At 37.1% G+C, this 17,003-nt stretch overlaps 1 protein-coding gene across 1 annotated transcript; it reads right to left on the minus strand.

Annotated features, from left to right (window-relative positions):
* Positions 1-12,201: 12,201 nt before the first annotated feature.
* LOC148009730 (uncharacterized) lies at positions 12,202-16,621 on the minus strand. The gene is made up of 3 exons (XM_087673000.1): positions 16,135-16,621; positions 14,847-14,982; positions 12,202-12,676 (listed from the first exon to the last, which is right to left on the minus strand). The coding sequence occupies exons 1-3, from the start codon at positions 16,506-16,508 to the stop codon at positions 12,473-12,475; spliced, it is 714 nt and encodes a 237-aa protein (XP_087529126.1). The 5' UTR covers positions 16,509-16,621; the 3' UTR covers positions 12,202-12,472.
* Positions 16,622-17,003: the final 382 nt, after the last annotated feature.

Here is a 17,003-nt window from a genome sequence, read left to right on the forward strand (position 1 = left end):
CTGAGAGGTGACAGCATACAAATGATAAAATCTCCATTTTCTCACTTGTACAAGTATCATGAATAATGAATTTTATTTTGGAGAAACTATGAATTTGCTAGTTGATCATGAGATTGTTGCACTTGGGAGAGGGCATGCAATACATCCAAATGAGACATGCCATGGAGAAACACTTGAAGATGGATATATTTCAGTGGCTATTGATAAATATTTAAATGTAGCAGCATATTTGCCATTCCCAACAATTGATGCAATGAAGGTTCATGAAGTTGTAGGTGGTTTTGCAAAATGGGGAAAGAAAGATGTGGTGGTTGTTTCAAACTCAATAACTATTCATGACGGAGGAGATGATTGCGAATCAAACCATATCCTAACTTCTGAGGATATTGATGTGTTTAGCATTCGTGAAAGTTGGAGAGAATGTAGAGTGATGTTATGGACAGAAGGTAACACTACGTGTGTTGGGACAGGGTTATATTATTGGTTTTTCCATATGATGTGATAAAATTTGAATTGCTAGGAGAAGAGGATGTTGGTGTGGTGGTAGATAAAGCCCTTGATCAAACCACAAGAACATACATAGATGACAACCTCCACTGTGTCACTTTGGAAAGTTGGCCTATTAAACAAGTCACCTTTGATGATGGAACATCACTGCTACAACAACAATCATACATGCAATTTTTCTCTACAAATGCTTGTGCCAAAAACATGGAAGATACCAATGAAGATTATGTTTCTGCAAAAAAAAACAATTTTTGTTCAGAAGAGATCATATTGTATGGTCAATAGAAAGCCTCGAATTATTGCCCCTAAAGGTGCAAATTTGAGGACTTCTATGGACTCCATTTCACAGGTTTCCATGATTGATTGTTGCCAAGAAAAGTGTTATCAGTTTGCTGATAGAGAAGCAATGCAACAATTACGTAAATACTTTTGGGGATTGCAATTTGAAGACCACACAAACTATTTTTATGACAAGTTTGAATCATCATGCAGGATTGATTACTTGGGAACAAGGAAGTACAGCTTTATCTTCAATGGACAAGTGGTATGTGGAAGGGCATGGTATGAGATTCATGGAATCCCAAAGACACCTTTTTACAGGTACAAAACACAATTTGAGCATGGCGTGAGGAGGGAAATGCATGGAAACAAGGGGGTAATAAGAGTAGCTTGGGATCACACAGAGATGGGAAGAGCCATCCTTAGAGACTTTGTTAAGAAGAATGCAGTGCAAATGCCACACAAGAGTAGAATAATGCAAGATGGATCAAAGTAGATATATGGGCAGAAGTAAATACAACATTGAGTGGTATTGGATGTAAGCAAATGTCCTTGTCCACCTTCAATCGTATTTGGAACATAGAGTTCAAGCATGTAACCTTAGCAAAGACAAGTGAGTTCTCCAAATGTAGTATTTGCTTAGAGATCAAAGGCAACTTGCAGCAACAAAGTGTCTTCAAGAGTGAAATGTGCTTCTAATGAAGTGTCAATGTCACATGCTACAACAGCAAAGTTGTCGGAACATATACTATAGTTGGCGCTTGGCCTCAACATTAGATCCAGATAAAAATTTTGTGCATCATACATTATAAAATGGACCAGCAAAAGACAGCTATCCCTAGGTTAAGGCTTCAATCAAAAGAGACTGAAAGATCTACTCAACTACCAGTTTCTTTAACATGCATGATTACACATGGACATGGAGAAGGTAGATATGGACATTTCTCACTCGATCTATGGCCTCATGATCCTAACTTCACAATTGCCTCATTGTCATTGTGCTTTAGGAACTTGGAGCGACTACACAGGCATGCAAATGGTGATCTACAAGTAGATGGAATGCCAAGATCAACCTTTGTGCTACTAAATGCCCTCAACTCAAAAAAAGTACTAGACCACCATCAAGGTGTTGCAAAAAATAAATCATGCATCGAAGATAATACACCACAGGATGACCATCATCATTACAAATGATTGCCAGAGAACTTACTACTTCAACTTGATAATTGTGGATCAAAACACAAAAATCGCTATCTCTTTGCATATCTATCATTGCTTGTTGTAGGAGGAACATTCAAGATGATCCAGCTTGGGTTTCTCATGGTGGGTCATACACACGAAGACATCGATGCAATGTTCAGCAAATTTTCACAGAAGGTAAGGACGAGCATGACCTTCACTTTTCCTCATCTTATGCAACATTTTCAATCATGCCAGATGACAAGTCCTACACCTTTCTTATTGACACATGTGCCTGACTTTAAGAGATGCATTGAGGGATACTTGTGTGATTCGAAAGATACACTTGTTGGTCACTCAAAACCTCTTCAATTTTAGTTTTATATGCAAGGAGATACACCTGTCATGCAATACAAGATGCATCCAAAGTCCCCAGACTGGTTATCAAGAGAAGGTGTCATTGAATTATGGAAGAGAGACCTTGCAGGAAAGCCTACTCTTCCAAAGGGTGTTCCAATGTTGCTGCCCATGTTTGAGTACGTTAAGGATCATCAAGAAGTAGTAAGTGGAGTGAAAGATTATTTGAAGCAGAGTTCACAAAGTTTATAACACCAGTGATTGATTATTGAAAACATATGACCTATGCTCTTCAAACTCCAAATGTCCAAGAAGATTTATTTTTCATAGATTTTTGGCCAAGAACACAAAGTGATGTAACCAATATAGATGTAGATAATGCAAATGACTTCATTGGATTGGAAGAGTTGAATGCTCACTATTGTGGTCATCTGAGCAAATGACCCAAATATGCATTTGAACCAATGCTTGATGTTAAGAAAGATGACTTTGTGCTTGTTAGACCTTCAGATCCAGTATATCCAATATGGCTTGGTGTTGCACAAAGTGAGGTCGATACAAATAGAAATTCCAAAAACTTCAACAAGGTACGTATACAATATTGGGCACCAGTTTATAGTCGTCAAAATGCTACAAATGCAAAGGTTTATTTTAATTGTTGGGATAAATATTGGATCTGCAACAAAAAAGATCCTGAATGATGGGAAACAATAGATAGCATTGTCTTCTCTTGGATGAAGAAAGGTACAAAATCTCCCAAAAATTTTAAAATTCCCTCAAAGATTGTATTGAAGGCTAAAGAAAGTCTACAAGAATCCATCGACTGAAGATTTTCCTTGAATATTTTCAAGGATATTAAAACTAAGGTGTTTATTAACACCACCTTTTTGAGTTTTTTTCAATCTCTTGGAAACAACCATAAGCAATAATATGTTTAATTGCACCAAGTTCCAAATTAATGAAATTCCCAAAATTCATGAAATCCATTTCGATTTGGTTTTCCCATATTGATGGTTAATTCCCAAAATCCCGAATATGGAGTTTTCTAATTTATTTTTTAAATATTAGTGCATTTTTTACATATGAGAAGTTACTAAATTATTTTTTTCTTTGTATTTGGTTATCGGGTTGATCATTCATGGCTTCAAGAACTCGTATGAAGGTCTTTGATTATGGGTCTAGCAAGAAGAAACTTTTGGGTTATGTCCTAGTTATGGCTGATTCCACATATAGTGCAATACAACAAGAGATTACACAAGATGAGCTTATATGTGGTCCCTTTAAATTCATAATTGAATATGAAGATGATGATAGTGTTTGCACCCTAAACCCAGTACAAGAAGAATGTTGGCATGTAGAGAATGTCAAGTTTATTGGTATAAAGAGAGATTCAAGCATGGTAGATAAGGTTGGGGATGAGGGCAGGCCTAGAAAACGCATATGTGAAGGCTTGAAGGATACTCTCAAGGACACTAAGTTCAATGCAAGGGATGAAGGTGATCATAGTTTGCATAGGTCAGGTGACAACCTAAAGCACGTTAAAAGCATGCTCAAGATCACATTGATTTCAAAGTCTACTCTCGAAAGTTGGCTAAACCAATGTGAGAAGACTCACAAGAAGTTGAGGGAGAGAAACCCACCAAGAGATGATAGTTTTGAGCTTGCCACAAAAGATCTTAATGGTGCACCCTTGGCTCGAATATGGTGCCATGAATGTGAAGCTCCTTATGGATTGGGAGTCATTGGCAAGCAATCCGCTTACTCATGTCTTTCTAATTTCATGAGAACCCATATATTAGAAGGTCAAACGCATCAAATATGATATTTGACAAATCAAGTGTTGAAGGTGGGACCGAAATCTAGGTCAAAAGACGTAGAAGAAAGAAATGAAGATAATATGGTTGTGGTTTTAGTTGCAGTAGAGGAGATGGATATTTTTAATAGCACTCATGAAGGCAAGTGACATCTTTTTTACCATTGAAACCTCTAGTAAAATGTTATTTTCATATACGAGAATTACTGGTTTAAGAAAGAGTTGAGCTTTAGTAAGGTTTGGGTTTGTTTTAAAATCACTTTTGTATATGTATCTTAGGGCTAATTTCTAATCATTTTGGAGATTAATTTGTGAGTCTTGACTTGAAATCATACAAGATCTGATTTTGATCTAATTGAGGCGACATTGAATGACTACAAATATAAAGGGAGTGTAAGAGTTGTATGCAAGTATGATCAGAAATGGTTGCATTTGTACCCTTCAAGATCAAACTTGCATATGATTCTCATAGAGCATATCAAGCCAAAGTCTCACATCATGGCTATATCCAAAAAAACATTTACCAACCATGTAGTTTTGACAAATGCTAAAGCGTGAGCAAAGAAGCTCTCTCATGTAGATCCACAACAAAAGTCACTGATCTCTTTTCTTCAGCCAACCAAAGGAAGTACCATACTAACAGATTCAGAAGGACCTTCTACTTGTACAAGTGACCCATATATGCCTTCTTATTGTGATTTAAATTTTCTCTATTGGGGATTATGGCAAAGAGCCATGCCTTACAAAGCATGTGACGTCAACATAAAATCTATTCTACATGACCTTAAAATAGGAAAGGAATGGTATCCAGAGCCATATACAAAAGCTATCTTATATGACGGATCTCTTGAAATTAAGGTAGATGGATGCTACAGGCACATAAATTGCCTTCGTATTTCATGTGGTGGAAATCCCTTTGAAAGTTTTACTTGTGAGTATTGTAAAGAACTTCCCACTTATGATGATTTTCGTATGAGAGTATATAGAGAGACTACTACTATTGAGAAGAGAGGGTTTAGGAATACAGGAGGAGGAAGGCGATTAGATTATCTTAGCAATGAAGAGTTGAAAAATGTGATAGTTAAGTCCAAGAAAGACTTGAAAAAAGCCAAGAGAAAGCTATGGTGGTTAGAAGCAAGAATTGTTGTGATTTCCGTGAGGATTAGGTCCTTGAAAGAAGAAAAATTTGAATGCTTTAACAGGAAGGATGTGCAGAAATTTTGTAATAGTATAGTTGAGGCCTATTGACAAGGTAAATTTGAAGGTAAACAAGCTTTATGGGACTTTTTTCAAGATGTAGCAAATAATATAGTATGAACAAAACAAGCACAACGATTCAGTGAGTCCACAAAGGCCATGTTTGAGCTCATTAAGCTTTGGGGTGGGCCACACTTGCATGATTTTATGAGTACTAACCTTGGAGAGCCATACATGTGCACTACACGAAGGCAAGGGAAGACAGAAATTCACTTCATGCATGGAGAGCACAAGTATATATTTGAGGTAGTGGGTAAGATATAGATGGATGCAAAAAGTAAACATGGAGTAACGCCAATGGTGCCGATTATCATTCTTGAAGATGAGATAGCCTTCAAACATCAAATAAGGTGAGCTTAATAGATCTAATGTCTTGTCATTTGCAATGTTTTTTACTTTCAATCATGTAAAGGAAGTTTGTAAGATATTGAAAGTTAAAGCGAACTTTTATTTATGTAGGTGGAATGCAAAGGATGCACTCTTATTGGATTCTGTGGAAGTAAAGGAGAACGTCACCAATGCCTTGCAAACGACACAATTATTGTGGGAGAGGGGTCATAGGGTTATAATAAGATAGTGGATGCCTTTCAAAATCGTGTGGTCGGAAATTATGCAAGACTTTTGATAGTAAACCCTCTTCATGAGAGTCTTACACGTGCAAGTAACATGTAATCACTTTGATAGTGTTTTTATTAGAAATCAATGGAATCTTGTGGAGCGTTCATGGAGTGCAAAGCTAAAGGATACAATAGGTCCAATAATTGGGCATGATTCAGATGGAGATAGTAGACGCCACAAGATCATGCTTGAAGATTACCTTGGAGAGCAAAGTGACCAACTCTTTATTAATTGGTGTGGATGGAAATTAAGAGGGAGAACAGTGGAAGGGCATGTGTATGGTTTACATGATTAAGACTTTGTACATTGTGGAAAAAAGATTCTTAGTCCACTTGATAACTCTACTCGACAACTTGCAATTGGTAAAGTTTGGATTACACTCAATCATGTTGTTTTGGTCTATAACTCATTTTCCATTGATGAACACAAGCTACAGGATGGAGATATACAAATAAATGATCGTCAAAATTGGGTAGTTGCCCAAAGGATTGCAAGCAGACAAATGCAATGTTTTATGAGACAATTACAGAAGAAAGAGAGAAGTATGCAAGGAATTGTGGCATATTTGCATATTGTGGCTGATTACATTGATGTTTTTCTATCACCGAATCTAAACTTGAAGGATCGTGTGGTGATGGCATGCTAAGGATAGTTTCTTCTTCAAGCTTTAGAGGTTGTGGATACATCAACGTGCAACGTACAACTTGATGATAACTTTCATATGTAGAGAGTCATACACAGATATTCAACTCTCATGCCATTTTGTTGTGCTTCTCATAAAGGTTTTTCGTGACTTTTATCCTACTCTCAAGTGTCCATTGCATCTCACTGTTGGATCTGATGCAGTTGAAATTTATTTCAATAAAATTGGAGGTATGGTGGGACAAGGGAGAGCCTTTGACTTTGGAGATTTGTTGCATAGTGTTGGTACTTTGAATAAGATTGCCATGCATGAATGTAGTTCAGATGGGATGGTTTTCTCAAGGCCTGGGGGGTCCACTAGGGTTTGCTATATGGTACCACACCTGAGTGTAAGGAAGGGGGGTTATTTAAGGGAAGGAAGGTACATTTTATAAGGTAAGGTCCCATAAATAGGGGGTAGATAAGGGGTATTTTCATATATTTCTTGCACACAGGTGACGTCTCCTTATTACTACTAGTGAATCCCCCTTGTCTCAAGGGCTCATAAAAAACAAGAGCATATATGGAAATGCTTGAATAAAAATATGGAATTGTAGAAGTAGATTTAGGCAACTATGAATGTGTGTCTTCAAATGATGTAATAGTGGATGCCTTGAAAGAGGGCTTGCATCAAGCATAAATGTTGTGTCAGTCATTGGGATTGAAACCTAGAGAATAAGCAGATAACTTGAATTGGTGGTTACACCCTTGGGAGGATACAGATTTGACATGGTCAAAACTAGATGCTGATATGGGGTAGGTTGATGAGTATGATGACTTTGCACAACCAAGCGGTGATGACCAGCAATTACAAGAGGTTCCAGATGGGGATGATGAGATCATTGCTCTTAATGAGATTTGACATAAAATCGATGGGTTCTTGGATGAAGTTCATGACTCAGGAACTATTGCAAAGAGACTAAAGATCAACCCAACGGTAGAAGTTGATGGAAAGTATATCTTTAAGTCCACATTGGTCAGCCAATTGAATGGGAATTCAACATTGTCAAAAGATCAATTGACAAGAGTGAGGCAAGGTGTCTATTTGCATAGAACTATACAAACCTTTCTTGAGGAATGCAAAATACTTCCTCAATGGTTGCCATGAATAACTCTAGCTCTACTTTAGTCAATTTGGTTGTCTCCTTCCGTTTACTCTTTAAGGTGCCATTCTTCTCATTTTCCTTCTTGACATGATCATCTACAATTGCATGTCCTTTTTTCTTGTAGTAGAAACACTCTCCTTGAAACTTTTTCTTACCACCTCTCCTCTAAATATCAAATCTTGAGGTCTTACTTGAGTGTTAAAGGTAGTTAAATGGTCCATCAAAGTAGGGTGGATGAATTGAAAGACATCTTGGAGATATTTCCTTGCTATTCCTTTGTAACCAAGTGCTAGTCATTTGGTTGCAAAGATCCTTGATATATGAGTGATGAATGCTTCAACTATCTCTTCTTCAACAAACTTCTTCCTTGCTGCTTGATTATCAAGGTTTTGAATCCTTGTTTGATTTTTCCTTTTGTACTAATTCCTGAGAGTATAGGTCAAGCCTTTGATGCTTGGTTGTATGTTGAATCAAGGTTCAAAACACTATTAGAATAACTTATAACTAAGGTACATAATGTATTTGCATTCCTTGATTTAGGTTAGTCTCCAACATCATCTCTTGAAGCTCATTAGAATCAAGGTTGTCACTTTAAGCTTTCATAAAGTGTAGCATTTACCAATTTGATGGATGAATCCTTAATGTTTGGATTTGCCATCATACAGCAACAGTGCTATCTGATACGTCAAATCCACTTGTTGATGCTAGAGTCACTCCTCTTTGCTATTGAAGCACTTGCCTCTTGTATACTCTTCTCTCCGTTGAGCCATAGGGAGCTCTAATAACATATAAAAATTACATTGCACATCACACATAATCTAAATAAGAAATAGAGAGTACATAACAAATAATAGAATAATAGAAACTTATTTCATTCCAAACAAATTGATACAAATATGACTCTATCCACCTTTGTGCTTCCAATGTGAAGTTTAGATTGTAATCTAGACAAATGATAGTGCATAATGATAGTTGGAAGATTTTTAATTGGGTGAAAGATAGATTGATTATGACTTTGGAGAGGTCTCCCTTTTATAGCCTAGAAAGGTAGTCACGCCAACCTTTCCAAACTACCATATTATGAATCTTTCCTAGTCAGCCATGGAATATTTTTTAACTATTGAGTTGGGTGCATTGACCTTGGATCCTCATTAAGAGGACCATTGGCCCCCTTGAGTCCCCAACCAAAGGCTACTTTTTGTAGCCCTCAAGTCTCAAAATAGGGGTTTGTGATATCTCCCACACTATGCAACTTGATGTAATGTGTGTTGAGTTGCTTTTATCGTAATGACTCTATAATAAGGAAAAGATTAGATCCACAAAGGTCACTTTTTTGCCACCCGATCTTATAGACCTCATCTAACATACAACTTAGGACCCAACAAAAATGTAGGACCACACATGGTTTCTCATCATGATGGAGGCCCTAGAAATTTGAGCATCATGGATCATTGGTGGCACATTAGGAGGGTGCGGCATTGAGCATATTTAAGAGGAATCACTATGATGCTCAACCTTCCATCTCTAATACTTTCCATTCACTCTTTTAAGGCTCAAATACTCATTATGTGGCACTCTACATATGTATTTAAAGAAACAAGAGAAAAAGAAAGAAGCAAATATATACCCATGGTTGCTACATCATGCCTTAAGGATCCTCAACTTAGGTACTTGTGGTGACCTCATTCAATTAACTCTATCTCTAATCCCTTAGCTCTTCTTCTAATTTCCCCACATTCACTTAGGGGCCATCAAGGGTAGGACATAATTAGGGAGCTTGACTCACCCATGATTAGACCTATCTTCCTGAGTCACATGTGAAATTCTCTCCTTGCTTCTTGTTCACCTTAGCGCCATTATTGACTCAATAACAAAATCAAGGTAGAAAATACACTTGAAAAGGAGGTGAATCATTCACCTCAGTGCCATCGACTCAAGAACAAAAGAAAGGTAAAAAAAACACTTGAAAAGGAGATTAATCATTACTATTACAATCTTGGTTGTGACCAACAAGCACCCTATCCTGTCCAACCTACTGATAATATCTACCTATAATCTCTCATAAGCAATTTCCTCAACAACAACAATTCTTCCCATCTTCATCCAATAGGCTTCCTTACCTCATCAATTTCATTAGTAAGAGGAAGTCATGGAGCTATCATCTAACTAACTATCTACCTAAGTATGTATGTGCACTCATGTAATAATTGCACAATAATCTATATATAATCAATACATGACATGGATCCTCAAGTAAGGGATAACACTTTAGGTTTGCTTGGAGTTTGAGTAACTTGCAAACCGATAATATTATCCTATGCACTAAAACAAGCACTGCTACCACTAAGGGAGAGAAAGTGATGGAGCAACAGGGGTAGATTAAAGGGAAATGATTGAATCATGAAGCCACCGATTGAACCTTTGAAGGGAATTGGACTATAATGCACGAAGGTCACAAGGTAAGCCTACTACAAACTCTTAGTCATTTGTTTCTCACTTATGTTGGAGTGTGAAGATAGATTGAATAGATTTGAGATTTGGATATGAACCAACTATGTGAGATAGGATCATACCAATGAGCAGATGAAATTTTTGAAACATAAGAGTTCGTCCAATGTCCCATCATTGAGCATAAGTACTAGCAGATGATTAGTATCACATGTATTGTCTATAGTGAGTGAGGATAGTGATGATTTTGAGCCTATTGATAAGAAATATTGAGATGGTTCTAGTAGCTAGATGATTTAAGTTTCTTGGGAAAGAGTTTCAAGTTTTCATCCCAACCTAGAACTTGTTCACCTTGACAAAAATCCTTCTCAATTCTTTGGAAGAGGAAATAATTCCTCTTCAATTGTCTTAGTATATTGTTATATTGGTTAAATTTATGTATAAGAGACCATCTCAATATGGGATACTTCCTTCTTAGATGATGATGAAAAGGCTTTACTTCCTCTTCCTCCCTCAAAATTTTTTTCCTGAACCCTAGTTAGTAGGGTTTAGTTTTGGGATGGATGAAAAATTGAGGTTGATGTATGTACATCTTGAGTTTAATGAGTGACAAGTGTATTATTAAGAAGCTAGATTTGCTAACATAAGAGTGTGATTCAATTGCATATGAGATATCACTATCATCCAGGGCTCAGGGTGGTAGGGGTATTTTGTGTTGAACTGCTTTCAATGTAGCCTAACTAGACTCATTTGTAGAGAGTATGAGGCATGCAAGGATTGCTCTTGATAAAGATTTGGAGTCCTTGTGAACATACTTTAAATGAAGCTTTTAAGTTTCGTTTTTCTTTCTGACAATAGCTAGGAAAAGATGATGCCAATTAAGGAGAAGTCAAAGGATTTTTGGGATAATTTCTTATCATTAACTATGCTTTCCATAGGAAAGCACTTTACAAGGCATTTCATACTTTAATCAATACTAAACATCTTTTTAAACACTCTATTTTTCTTTTATTGAATGAATCATGGAGATTAGACTTTTGTGGTAACTCTAACCCTAAAACAATTACTCATAATCATTTACACCCAATGATGTGGGTCATAGCATAGCATTGCATTATTATGAAGAGTCCTTAACATGATCTATGAATAATATTTCCACCATTTATTATGTACAAGGATTTAAATTTAGAATAGCAACTTGATTTTTAGCATCAAACATGCATTTTTCTTTTTCTTTTGTGAATGTATAGTATTGAAATTTGAAAGGCAAGCTAACCTATCTTTACCATGAATATATGTATAATATGTATAATGCCAACCAAAGAATAGAAGAATGAATTTTTGACCTATCTATTTGTTGGAGATTTCACTTCACATATGTATATATTTCTATCATCTAGATTCCTTGGACATAACATGTGCAAATTACCAACTATTAGGGCTTACACATACTTCAAAGAAAATAAGGATTGATTTAGCCTTGACTCCTTTATATACAATAACACAAGTGAAGTCCACTATGCACAAGGCACCTTATAATGTGATTTTAATATATTGAATATAGAACTTTATAATGTCTTAGTTTACAATTAAGTTTTCCATTCACATGTCAACAGAGACACACATGGGTTTACAAGATCATTGCTTCACATGCGAGAATGCTACTCATGCTAAACTAAAAAGATATAACACTAGAAAACTTGCTACTCAAAAAATTTGTAACAAACACTTAAAAATACTTGATAAATTAGGTCCCAACAATTGGGTAATAGCCCATTGGTGAAATGTAAGGCATAGGCATATCAATTTAGCTAGTTGTAGTTATGAGTCATGTTTACACCATTTAGAAATTGTTTTCCAAGATTTTTTGTACAATGAAGTAGTTCAAATTAATCAATTTAGACCAACTTTGTTGTATAAGATGTGATCTAGAAACATTCACTCATAAACAACTATTTCTATTATTGTGGACCTTTCCATTAAAAAATGCCAAATTGTGCTTTGGATGACATTATAACTAATCCTATCGAGGCATGTAATTAAAGACTCAATTATAAGTCCATAACATTTTTCCTTGGAATCTCTTTTACCTAGGTTAATCACTTGATTAAGGAACTATATGCCCCTAATAATCCCCCCAAAAAATACGGGTCTCATTGCAATGATTTCGCATGGGATAAGTCATATAAGTCATTTAAGACTATCTACTTTTTTATTAACTTTTTTTTCATAATTTGTTTTTATAGAAACAATAGGTTGAGATAACCATACTTGCAACCACAAGAGCAAAACCTATGAATATCATGCTTGTAGCACCTGCAACTTGATCACAAAATCTTTTGGCTACTTCACAACCTTGATATTCTTCATGGTCATACATTAAAACTGCTGCTGGCGTAGTACCTCCTGATAAGAGAAGGCCTGCAATCACCTGCATAACACAATATGGATAATATCATCCACGAGGAGTTAGATGCATACATGTAGAAAGCTATGTGAGGTGAAGTTTACCCATTTTTAACAAACAAATAAATTTAGTGTGGAAAGAAGAGTATTCTACAAGCATGTTCCTTTTAATGTAAGCTCAACATGTGCAAAACATTACCATTTATCCACTTGAACAAATGCATGCTTGGGTGCACACACGAACTTCTTCATTTTGCATATGAAAAGTATGCCCTCCATTTGGCAAAGAGTTTAATAACACTAGCAATATTCTATTAGAGTAGGAAGGAAACACCTTTTTTTAAATGTAATATATTAGTTATGTGAAAGAAAGTAAAGTCCTCAATGAAAAGGGACTATTAATTGCTTTGATTCAAAAGAAACTATAAGGAGAGTTATAAAAGGTCCTTTGAAGTCAAGAGTGCATAGGTGTCAAAGACCAAATGGGATGTTTATAGAGAATTGACTCAAGTTTGAAACCAAGTAGAGATTGACTGTGTAGAAAATCTAGCACCTAATTTATTAAAAAAAGGGAAATAAAGAACCATGGAGATTAGACCTAACAAACAAAGGTTCAAGACTTTTAGTGTATGATCTATAACATGTTCAAAATTTCCTCTAACTAAAAGCATTTCAATTGATACTATTGTATCACCTTTTCCCCATAGAAAAGGAAATGGAAGAACTCTTCTCATTGTATCCCTTCAAAGGAAAACCCTTCACATAAGCAAGCTCTATCTCACAATTTACTACTAGAAGTTCTCTTCCATTTATCACACTCAATCAATCAACCATGTGCGCGTGCACACATGTGAGCATGTGCGCACGTGCGCACACACACAAAACCCACCTCTGCCCACCCTATATGCACATTGTATGATATGTACCGTGTTCCAAGTTTCATCTAACGAAAAGCATTTCAATCATAATATTATATCATCTTTTCCCATAGGAATGGAAATGGAAGAACTCTTCTCATCACACCCCTTCAAATGAAAATACATAACATAAGCTCTATCTCACAATTTACTCAAATTTAGCTTCCATCTATCACTCACACACACACACACACACACACACACACACACACCTTGCAATGCATGTGAATGCACCCATACACACACCTATGTGCTCAAACACCCATCCATCACCCACTTACTACATGCATGTATACACACATTCTTGTAGTTTGAACTTGAGGTAACCCATGAGGCACACTATAAAGACAAGTTTTAAAGATCAAGTTTGAAATAGGAGAGCATCCACATATGGATCTAAAGGGTTCATTTTAGTCATGAAAATGTGTGAGGGTAATGAGTTCTTGGAAAACCTTTTAAATGCATGTGATATAAAAAGCTCTTATATATATATATATATATATATTTATATATATATATATATATATATATATATATATATATATATATTTATATATATATATATATATATATATATATATATATATATATATATATATATATATATATATGCATGCATGCATGCAAGTACAAAAGTAATGAGAGTAAATATTTCATAGAAGTAATAAATAAAATTGAAGTATGAAAGCGAGAAACTTCTCAGTGGAGGAGGGTAACACGTAGTGACTTGTTAAAACTTCTTGCACTTGTTTTACAACTTGAATGATTGATTGGATGAGTGGAACAACCTCTAGTTTGTTTGGCCAACTAGATGTTCTAGTCAAGCTTTGGAGGGATTTTTGGGGAAATAATCTAATTGGGTGCATCCAATTATTTTGGAATACTAGCAAGAAGGCTCTTTGACCAATGAGAATATTTCACTTTTTGAAACAAAACCTTCTTCATTTCCTCTATTCATTTCTCAAATTGCCTCTTATCCTAATTCTTTGATACTCCAATCTTCACACCTCACCAAAACCAGTTATGGTCACATAAACCCCATCTCTTACATGTGTGTATGTGCATGCATGCATACATCCATGAGCCTACATGCATGCATGTGTGTGTGCATGTGGTGCATGTGTAAGTACATTTTTAAGATGGATAACTAGGTGCAAGAGATGGGATTATGTCCTTAACGGTCCTTGACATGCTTGATAAAATGATATCTATACTGATAAGCAAAGGAGGAGACACAAAGAGAGAGATAGCTTAGATGCAAAGAGAGAGAAGGATTACCTGATCACCAATGTATGCAATCATTGTAGAAGCATTTCCAGGTAGAAGAGGTTTACCCAGTGCTAAGCGAAGAGTTGCTGACACCCCTTGATATAGGGAATATAAAAGACCAATAAGGGCGGTAGAGAATCCAAACCTAAATATTGTAAGCATATTATAAGTAACATTCTTAATAATAACAATTAAAAATCAAAATCAAATTATTTGAGGAGCTTCATCAATTTTCTTACTCATGTAGCTTCAAAATGTGGAAAAGTAAATTTATCAAGGAAATTATTATTCATATGGATGCAAAATGTATGTGTGATGTGTGGATTATGTTAGTACACATTTGGCATTTTCTCAACATACATACACATAATTGAATAATCATGTGCAATATTCATACTATACAAAATACACACATCCTTCCCTATTTATATACAAACATAACAAATAAATAAATACATACATAACATCAACATGGAACTATGTAAGTAAACACTAATTGAGAGAGAGAGTGTGTGTGTGTGAGTGTGTGTGTGTGTGTGTGTGTGTGTGTGTGTGTGTGTGTGTGTTGTAAAATCAAATGGTAGGAATAATCCCAATATGCCTTGAGACATACATTTGAACCTAGATAGATTGAATCTTTAAAAAAGATAGTGGTACTAATAGGAGAAAGAGGATTTTGTGATCTAGTAATGGCACACATCGAATTTGTCATTTTCAAGAGTAGAGTAATCTAGTAAAGGTTATTTCCTACCATGGGAGCTATATTTTTCAATGTAGGGGTGCTATCATCGAGAGGCTCTCAACCATCGCAATCGCAATCTAGCTTGTTGTAGTGGGGTGGGTTGAGTTGGGACAAAATATTTGTCATGTGCCAAATACAAAAATAATAACCTAGTTAAAAATTAAAATAGTGAATATACATCTTGACATTGCAAGGAGAAAAGTAATGCTATCTATCTATTTATCATCATCATCTATACTATTAGTTAAGGAGAGGTGGGGGGCGGGTGCCACGTGGCAGCCCCCCACCTCCCCCACAAAAAAAAGAGAATGCAGGGGCGAATGTCACGCGTCCCCCCCGCCCCCCCCCCCCCCCCCCCCCCCCGCCCCCCCCAAAAATATCGCACCCGAAAGTCTAGGCACAGAGCGCCTAGTGGCCTACTATTGGGACAGGCTGACCGAAGAGAAGATGGAATGGGCAGGGGGAGGAATAAGGCACATCAATAAGAAGTCAGAATATGTAAAACATACACTATACAAATGCAAATAAGACAATTTAGGAAAGCAGGCACGTTACTCAGTAGCGGAGATGCTTGTGAAGGAGAGGGTGGTGGAGGGCTGGGAGGCGGAGGCCATGACGGCGACGCCGACGAGGAGGACGACAACGGTGGCGCAGCGGAGGGCGATGTCGGCGACTGCGAGGCTCTGGCTCATCTTTTGCGTGCTGGCGGCGTCGGCGCTGCCCCCGGTGGACTGTAGGATGGGCGTCTCGCCGCCGCTGGCGGAGGGCTGCGGCCCCGGCCGAGTGTGGGCAGAGGGGGGCGGGGCCGGGTAGCCCTGGGTCACACGGTAGGGCGCGGGCAGCTCCATGGTGTTGAACGCGGCGGGATCGGGGCCCCCGAAGTCCTTGAAAGGCCCCTGGAGCTCTTGCGTGTCAAATTGAGCCGCCATCTCTCTCTCTCTCTCTCTCTCTCTCTCTCTCTCTGCGTCTGACGCCCTTCCTGTTTCCCCCCGTCCTCTCTCTCTCTCTCTCTCTTTCTCTCTCTCTCTCTCTCTCTCTCTCTGAGTCTCTCTATGTGCATCTATTAGCCTTGCTTATATTGTTCGTGCCGGGCGTTGACCTGTCTTCCTCGTCCAGTTCACGACAGCCCGAAGTCAACCCACCCTCGAGCAAACTTGTAACTTGTCATGACGAGGATTAGGTCATAGGAGCCCGTAGTGGGGCTCTATGGGGATACTTGGGATGAATGGTTCAATTAGGGTTCCCAAATATTGTTTATTGCACCATACGCCTCTCCTTCTCCTTTCATACCAAGGAGGATTTCAGAAATTCAAATCAAGTTTTATTTTCATGTTTTTGAAAATTGTAACAAAAACTCTACATTTTCATGTTCGTATTTTTCCTTGTGATAAAATTTCGAGAATGATTTCATGAAACTCGTGCGA

This window comes from Lygodium microphyllum, chromosome 30, assembly GCF_053477565.2.
Source record: "Lygodium microphyllum isolate KBCC chromosome 30, Lygodium_microphyllum_v1.1.10, whole genome shotgun sequence".
NCBI classification, from domain to species: Eukaryota; Viridiplantae; Streptophyta; class Polypodiopsida; order Schizaeales; family Lygodiaceae; genus Lygodium; species Lygodium microphyllum.

Bases quoted from the DNA above. Each gene is read 5' to 3' on its own strand.
- LOC148009730 (XM_087673000.1), bottom strand. From the start codon at position 16,508: ATGGCGGCTCAATTTGACACGCAAGAGCTCCAGGGGCCTTTCAAGGAC. The intron at 14,983-16,134 runs GTAACGTGCCTG...TACAATATTTAG, and splicing joins ACAAGCATCTCCGCTACTGA to GTTTGGATTCTCTACCGCCC. The intron at 12,677-14,846 runs GTAATCCTTCTC...TGTGTTATGCAG, and splicing joins TTGCATACATTGGTGATCAG to GTGATTGCAGGCCTTCTCTT.